A 7,751-nucleotide genomic window follows, 5' to 3' on the forward strand; every position below is an offset into this window, starting at 1 on the left:
TCAACTCTAAATGTAAGAAAGTTTAAACTCAATATCACGCTTTACTTAGCGGTCACGGACACAGTGAAATGGCAGTAGCCATTATGACCGCATACTGTGACACTGTGACTGTGTGACCGCAAACAGTTGTCACTTGTCTCCACAATGTCTACTATTGCCACCACAGGGATCAGGTGGACATGTAACTTTGCATTCACACTGGCAACAATATAAGAGCTATAATTGTTACATCACTATTTAGTAACATTAGTTAATATCACTAGTGTCCGAGGTCATTATACAACAAGGAACATTATAAATTATATTAGCTATAAATAATGTTGACCTCTATTTTATAATAAGCAAAAAAGTCTATTTTATTAAACTAATACCAAAACAAAAGAAATCTTTTTAGTCATTTAAGTTGTTATGCCTGGTATATAATCGATGTGACATTGCATAAAATGTACACAATGTCCACCTTTGTCCATTACTTCAGGCTTTAAAAGGTGTTTCAACGTCATTAAAAATAGAAGCAGATATTTCGACAGCAATATAGTCCAGTAGTCGTAGGCATCTAGAATTCAGTGCCTAAGTGGGTCAATGGTTTCGGAAAAGATATCGCTAGAACAGGAAAGAGGTCTGACCGTATTTATCTAGAATCTATAGTTTAGTGAACGAAGCCGAGTTTAGGGCTGAAATACTCCGAGCAATATTTTTGGTAGTGTGATATAAAAACGGGGTTTTATAGCAATAACAAGCTTGAATATTATGGCAAGCCTTAAAGTAAAGGAAAGGGGCACATAGTACAGTGAAATGACAATGGTTAGTGATGATAACTCTATACCATTTTTGAAATAGTAAATAGAACTAAATAAAAAAACAAATGACAAATTGTAGTACTACTTCGAATAATACTAGAAATTAAACAGTTACAAGTATTCTGATTACACTTTTTTTTAATAGAAAATTACAAACATTTACATTAAAGCAATGTTAATCGCGAACGTTAAGGGAGCGAGCAGTGGTGTGAGCGAGTCTCATGTTAATTTGTCTAGATAGGCGCCTGGCAGCGCGCCAGCTACTTGTGCACATTCACTAAGTCGATATACTTATCGCAGGCTCTATGCTCTGTTAACTTACTTTACTGCATTTTCTAAATCTCTACTGGAATGATAATTTTAAGAGAATATTGTAGTAAAATGGTGTTGTAGTTGCATTTACTAACACTTACACATCACATCTACGAAAGATGAAACTACAATTTGGGAAACACATCAAAATGGTATAGGAATGCTTAAATCGCTGTAAAATATTACTAACAACGTGTTATTTCCTCCGCAGTAATCTATTTCAGCTCCATAGTTTAAGTGCGCTACGAAGTTCGTAGCACGTGCTACGCCACAGATGTAGACCGTAGACGTATAACTAGTTTTAGATACCGGCTACGCACACAGGCTACGCAACTACATGCGTCACTTAGCCAAACAATGTGTGGGAATTAGTAAAAAAACATAATTGACTAAAATAGAACCACCATTTAACCAATAGTAGTTAATTGCCAACAATTAACTTTGTTAGTGCTAATTTCAATACAAAAAATCAACGTGTCAAATCAATTATGGTAATAAATTAAGAGTATAAATAATTGTCGGCAAATTACCTACACGCCGCCGGTCGATGCCGCGTATATCATCGGAACAGACGGACTAATCTCAATCATAATCGGAAAGCGATCCTTCACCATACAATGTAGTAACACAAACATCCAACTCCACAAATACAATACAATAACAACTTTAACACGTATGCCTAAAGCTTAAAATACCATTGCTAAATCGGCACGACATTTACGTTCAAAAATAAAACCAGTAATCTCTATTTCATAGAGCGTAGAGCTGAATTTAGCTTGACGCATACCGTGGAGGTTACCGCCCGGGTCGTCAACCTGTGATTCATAAAACTACCCTCCATTACATATAGGCCTTTCCCATTTGTAACCGCCGGGGATTATACCTGCTTTTCACGCGAACTGAATTTCAAGCCAGCCATTACGTTTTGTTTAATTAATTTGTCGCCACACTAATTGTGTGCTTATGGTTGATTTCTGCGGATACTATAAATTGTAACGTATGACTCGAAATACGCTACCCATCTATATCTTTAGTAGTATTGTAATCATTACACATTTAACTTCACTTAAGTATCTGCTCAAAAACATGTTAATAATCTACTTCCTTGACACGTCTGTAATAAAAATTGTTAAAAATAATTATATTTCCCAAAATACACACGTGACTCTGTTGGGAATGTGAGTGAGTCGTGTCGTAAGTAGTCAGGTCATGTCTTAACGGAGTCGCGGATGCTGCGCGCTACATTGCCATGTTTTTGCCGCATTGGGGTAAGACGTGCGAGCGGGACGCACAATTGCCCCCAACACGTGCTGATGCGAGACAACAACATTACCGAACACGTAACACGTGTTTCTTTATTACTTCCAACTTATTAAAATTTACCAATTCAACAAGAGGGCATTCGATTTCTTTGTTACTTGAATATGCATGTCCAGTGATGATTTCATCAATTTGCGTATGGACGGTATCGTCATGTAGTTCGTGGATCAGCCGAGCAGTCGCGTACTCCGCGCGCCGGCTTGACGCCGACTGACGAATTACATTACTCATTCTGTTAACTACCCTGCTGGTGGCAAGGGACGGGCCTGTCTTGAGAGTCGTATTGACGCCGGGAACATGCCCGCAGCTACTCCGTCATACCCTAAATGTATAACGTCTAAACGGCCTTCAGCACTGTACAATGCCACGACCGCTATGAATGTTGGTTTTAGTAAATAACCTTGAATTTCCACGGGCCAACGGTACGCGCCCGCTAACTCAACTTACTAGTAAATTCCTCTGCTGAGATTGTGTGACGGTTAGTTTTAATAAAATGTCTATTTGTTCCAGGTTGCAAGATCAAAGCGCTTCGCGCAAAGACCAACACATACATCAAGACTCCGGTCCGCGGTGAGGAACCGGTTTTCGTAGTAACTGGACGCAAAGAGGATGTCGGCCGTGCCAAACGCGAGATTCTCTCAGCGGCTGAACACTTCTCTCAGATCCGCGCGTCACGCAAGTGTGGCGCTGCACCACCACCACCAGCTGGCGCGCCTGGCCACGTGACTGCACAGGTGCGCGTGCCATACCGCGTCGTGGGACTCGTCGTCGGACCCAAGGGTGCCACCATCAAACGCATCCAGCACACCACACACACGTACATCGTGACACCATCGCGCGAACGCGAGCCCGTGTTCGAGGTGACGGGACTGCCGGAGAGCGTGGAGGCTGCACGCAAGGAAATCGAGGCGCATATCGCGCTCCGCACGGGAGCTGCGGGGGCAGCAGGCACCGGAGTGCCTGCGCAGACTGACAGCGAGCCGCTCGCCACGCTCTACCGCGCTGGACTTGCGTCCCTTTTACGGCCTGATCAAGAAGCTGCATTCTCATCTGCTGGATCTTGCTCATCGGGCGGATCATCGGCGCGGCTCGGTGATCTGCTGGGAATCTGGTCTTCAACGGAGCGCGATGAAGGACTGGGCGAGTCACCATCGTTCGAGTCACCAGGCGGCGGCACCGCCAACGTGTGGGCATGGGGCCCGACGCGGCCCTCGCCCGCAGCGTCGCCGGCGCGCGCGTGCGCGGTGTGCACGGAGCGCGGCGTGGCGGCGGCGCTGGTGCCGTGCGGCCACAACCTGTTCTGCCTGGAGTGCGCGCAGCGGCTGGCGGCGGGCGGCGCGCCGTGCCCCGCCTGCTCGGCGCCGGCGCACCAGGCCATCCGCATCATCTCGTAAGGCGCCGGTACATGCCGCCCGCGGCCGCTGCTAACACGAGTCGCACGTTCTCGTATTAGGGATCTTTTTTACTCGAATCGTTATAAAAAAATATTAAAAGAAGTAAAAATCGCGTAATCGAAATCCTGGTGCCAAAAGTCGGCGCCTCGCCGGCACGGCCCGTCCGCCGCGCCGTACCTATCTTAAGTCGGCAGAGTTGTTCACGATATATTTTCTTATTATGAACGTTTTTTATTAGGTCGTCGAGCGCGCGCCGCGCTCTTCGCCGCAGAGAGAGTCGAAAGTACGTTATGATAGAAATTTCGAAAAAAACATAAAATTTAAAAAAAGTTGTATAATTATTATTGATAGCGTAATGAGAAATCGAAAATTTATAAAGCTTAATAACGTAATAGCGTAAAGTATTAAGATATTATAATAATAATATAATAGGCGAGGGACGGGCGGCGCGGGGAGCGGGTCGCAGCCTGTTGTCTGTTGAGAGTCTAGTGTAATGTAATAGTGTAAGTGCAGCGCCCGGTAATGCGGCGCTGGCTAGGTAATGCGTTGTTAGGTAATGAGTCGGTTGTGCACGCGGCCGGGCCGCAGGACTGACCTGATGCTGGCCGGCCCCCGCCCCGCCCCCCGCGCGCCATGCTCACATTATTTTTGACTATGATATGAATATTCGCTTAAATGATATTATACATACGTACACACTATGATTATGATAATATTAATATAATGTTTGTTTTAAGCGTGTTTTAATGTTTAGATTTTTATTGTAATGTTTTTATGAATGATTTTTATCTGTATGATTATTATTATTGATTATTATTTTATGTGTTGACAATGTTTTTTTGTGATTACGTGCGCCCGCGCTGCGGGCCGAGGCTGCTGTATGTTCGTTTAGTGGTTATGATATCGAATAATAAATTTAAAGTAATAAACGATAAAGAAATAATACGACTCATTCATTATTATATAAACTATAGTAGTCTGTAGCACATTGACTAACCATTACCTATGGATACTTATTAAGTATTATTATATTATTGAATAAATTTAAAGAATGCATAATTATATTTCATAGGATCATTATTCTGTATAACTCTAGTTAAATATAACAATAACAAATATGATTGTATATGTATGAGAGCGACGTTATTGTTCAGTTACCGGGGGCTCATTTTATGGATTGATATTTTTTTATTTTTTTACCGTTATTAGTTTTTGACTTACTCATGTAAAAATACGCGAGAATAAAATATCAGCCTATTAGATTATATTTTAAAAAATAATGGTTACGTAAAATGAACCCCCGCCGTACGTAGTAATCCAGTGATTTCGATAATTTTATTTTCATAATAAAATGGGTAGACGCTTTAGGTTCAAATAACGTTGTGAGATTTGTGAAATTTTGTAGACTACATATCTTATTATAAATCTAATATAAACTATAACTTTCGAACTTATATCTTTTATTTTGTCCTTACACACGAAGGTGAATAACAAAGTATTTTCACCTGAAACCAGAAGAAACATTTTACAGGATATTTCCATGCATTAATTGCATATGGGAAAAGGTTGCACTCAATAACTCGATTAAATGGCTACGTTTGATGCTCGTAGCGCGGGCTACGCTGCTACACCGCTACGCCGTAGCATGTATGACAAGCCACGTAAGACTACAATCAAATTACGAGTAACTGACTAACGCAAAGTCAGTTACTGCAACGAGATTATAATTCAGGGTCTGATCCTTAAATTGATATGCTGTGAGGTCAGTTTTAATGGGTTCTAGTCCCGTATAAGGTTGCTATCAGAATACTTCCTTGATATTGAAGGCCGGCGACGCACCTGTGACTCGTCTGGTGTTGCGGGTGTCCATGGGCGGTTCAGATCATGTACCACTAGATGACCCACCTAGTTCATAGAAAAATCTTATTCTTTGCACATACGTAAAGTTTGTTTGAAATCTTGAACGTATTATTTTCTCAAGAAAAGGATTCGAATCCCACTTGTAAAATAAGTTTGATTTAAATAAGTATAAGTTGTGATCCGACACTAAATTTCTAAATGCCTCGAGATACGACATATAACGTAACTAGAATACATAATAAAAAAACTTGAACAAATAATAAAAACTACAAGTTACTATTCGACTAAGTAACACAGACATTAGCATTTATAACCTACCACCAACATATTATCGACTTTATGAACAGACCGGTAAAATTAAAAATCCATTGAAGCATTCTTGTCAGTATGGCTGTGCTTAGGGCCCAAGTACAAGTCACAGGGGACTATCATCACTTAGGTAATGAAGCTGTGTAATGAGCCGGCACAGCCTCCGCTAATGAATGCGCCATTACAATCACTTATATCGTAATTAGTAAGCGTTCCCTGAAATCAAATTACCGCCGAGTACATGAGAGAGAGCTGTTTGAATTTGGCTTTGTACTAACTTTGATTACGGGTTCGATACCCGTTCCAAGTGACTGTTTGGTTGGCGCAGTGGCTCGGCTATTCTTGCTTACGAAGTTACGGGTTCGATTCCTGGAATTGTTGAATTTTGTATGTTTGTAAACACATCCACGACAGTGGAGACAATACTAAACTAGGGGTCAAAAAACCTGCGGACTGCCTAGCGGATTACCGGGGCTCCGGCTCGAAAAGCAGGAGTACGAACGGAGTAGTTTTTAGCAGTAAGAGTCTGATACTCCCTCTCACCTCGCCCAAGGCGGTAGAAGTCATTGGACGATTTTCTCCCTTCCCAAAAAGTAGGGTTAAAATATCAATCCCTCTATTTCCTTCACTTTATGAACTTATGCCAGGAAATAAAATGTATGTGTGACGTCAATATACGTACGTACTACTTCAAAAATATTACATCAATACTAAAATACAAGAATATTGAACGAAATCACTCGAGAGATCTCGAGTACCTACTAGAGCCTGTTGAAGACCTACTTCAGCGAGTGCCCTAGAGATACGAATACCTACCTGAAAACAATTACAATTATTTCATCGAATCCCTCGTAGGTTGCTAGGCAGCCGACGTGTTTGAGATGAAATGTTCTTGAGGTTTGTATCGACATTACATGTCATGTCATAAAAACCATTAAAATTATCAATTAGGATTAGTATTATGTATGTATCAAATAGTTAATGAAAAAGAAAGGATTGAAGGAGCAAACGTTTAAGTAATGTTATCAAGTACCAGGCACCCATAAAGCCATAGGCACTAAAATATTTCACATTTGTCATTCATTCATTACTAACTACATCGAATATTGTACGCCATCATATTGTAGACGTGCTACGGAATTCGTAGCACGTAGCGGTTTGAACTACGCAATGCACGTAGCAGTAGTTACATATTGCTTGTGTTTATTTGCCACTCTACACGATTTCAATGCGAAATGTACCAATAGATAGTCTCACATGTACTTTCAAATTTTTCATACATAATATCACGCTTACTTATTTGTTTTCGACGGTAAACATAACTAAACACAGTATATTTTGGTAGAAATGTGATTGCGTTTACCATTCTCCATAAGTTCTAGAGTATTGACATAGTAGTAGTAACAAGTTATCCATTGTTATTTACTTAAATATCAGAGTCCTGCATATCTTTATAAGTTACCTTAGTTCCAACTTGAGCAAGACTTGCTTACTTTGCCATCCTAATACTACTGCTACTACTGGTACCAGTTACTCTGGCTAATGGCTTCAACATTCATTGTTAAAAATCCAAATTCATTCTCCTAATAAATTATAATTTTAAATTATTTATTATAATTTCAATTGTATAATTGTTATTCTAAAAATTTTTACAATTTTAAATCGTAACTACTTAATAAAACTCAAATAAACCAGTTCAAAGTGGAAAAAATAGAAATGACTCCAAGGTTGATCACCCGGTGGTACCAGGGCAGCA

The 7,751-nt window shown here is 40.7% G+C and overlaps 1 protein-coding gene across 1 annotated transcript in view; it reads left to right on the forward strand.

The window, feature by feature from the left end:
- LOC118274064 (RNA-binding protein MEX3B) overlaps positions 1-5,276 on the forward strand; it is a 47,336-nt gene extending 42,060 nt beyond the window's left edge. Inside the window, exon 2 of the mRNA XM_035591419.2 lies at positions 2,943-5,276. Coding sequence (XP_035447312.1) covers positions 2,943-3,826 — 884 coding nt within the window. The 3' untranslated portion in view covers positions 3,827-5,276. The remainder of the gene's footprint in view (positions 1-2,942) is intronic.
- The last annotated feature ends 2,475 nt before the right edge of the window (positions 5,277-7,751 follow it).

This window comes from Spodoptera frugiperda, chromosome 3, assembly GCF_023101765.2.
Source record: "Spodoptera frugiperda isolate SF20-4 chromosome 3, AGI-APGP_CSIRO_Sfru_2.0, whole genome shotgun sequence".
Taxonomy (NCBI): domain Eukaryota; kingdom Metazoa; phylum Arthropoda; class Insecta; order Lepidoptera; family Noctuidae; genus Spodoptera; species Spodoptera frugiperda.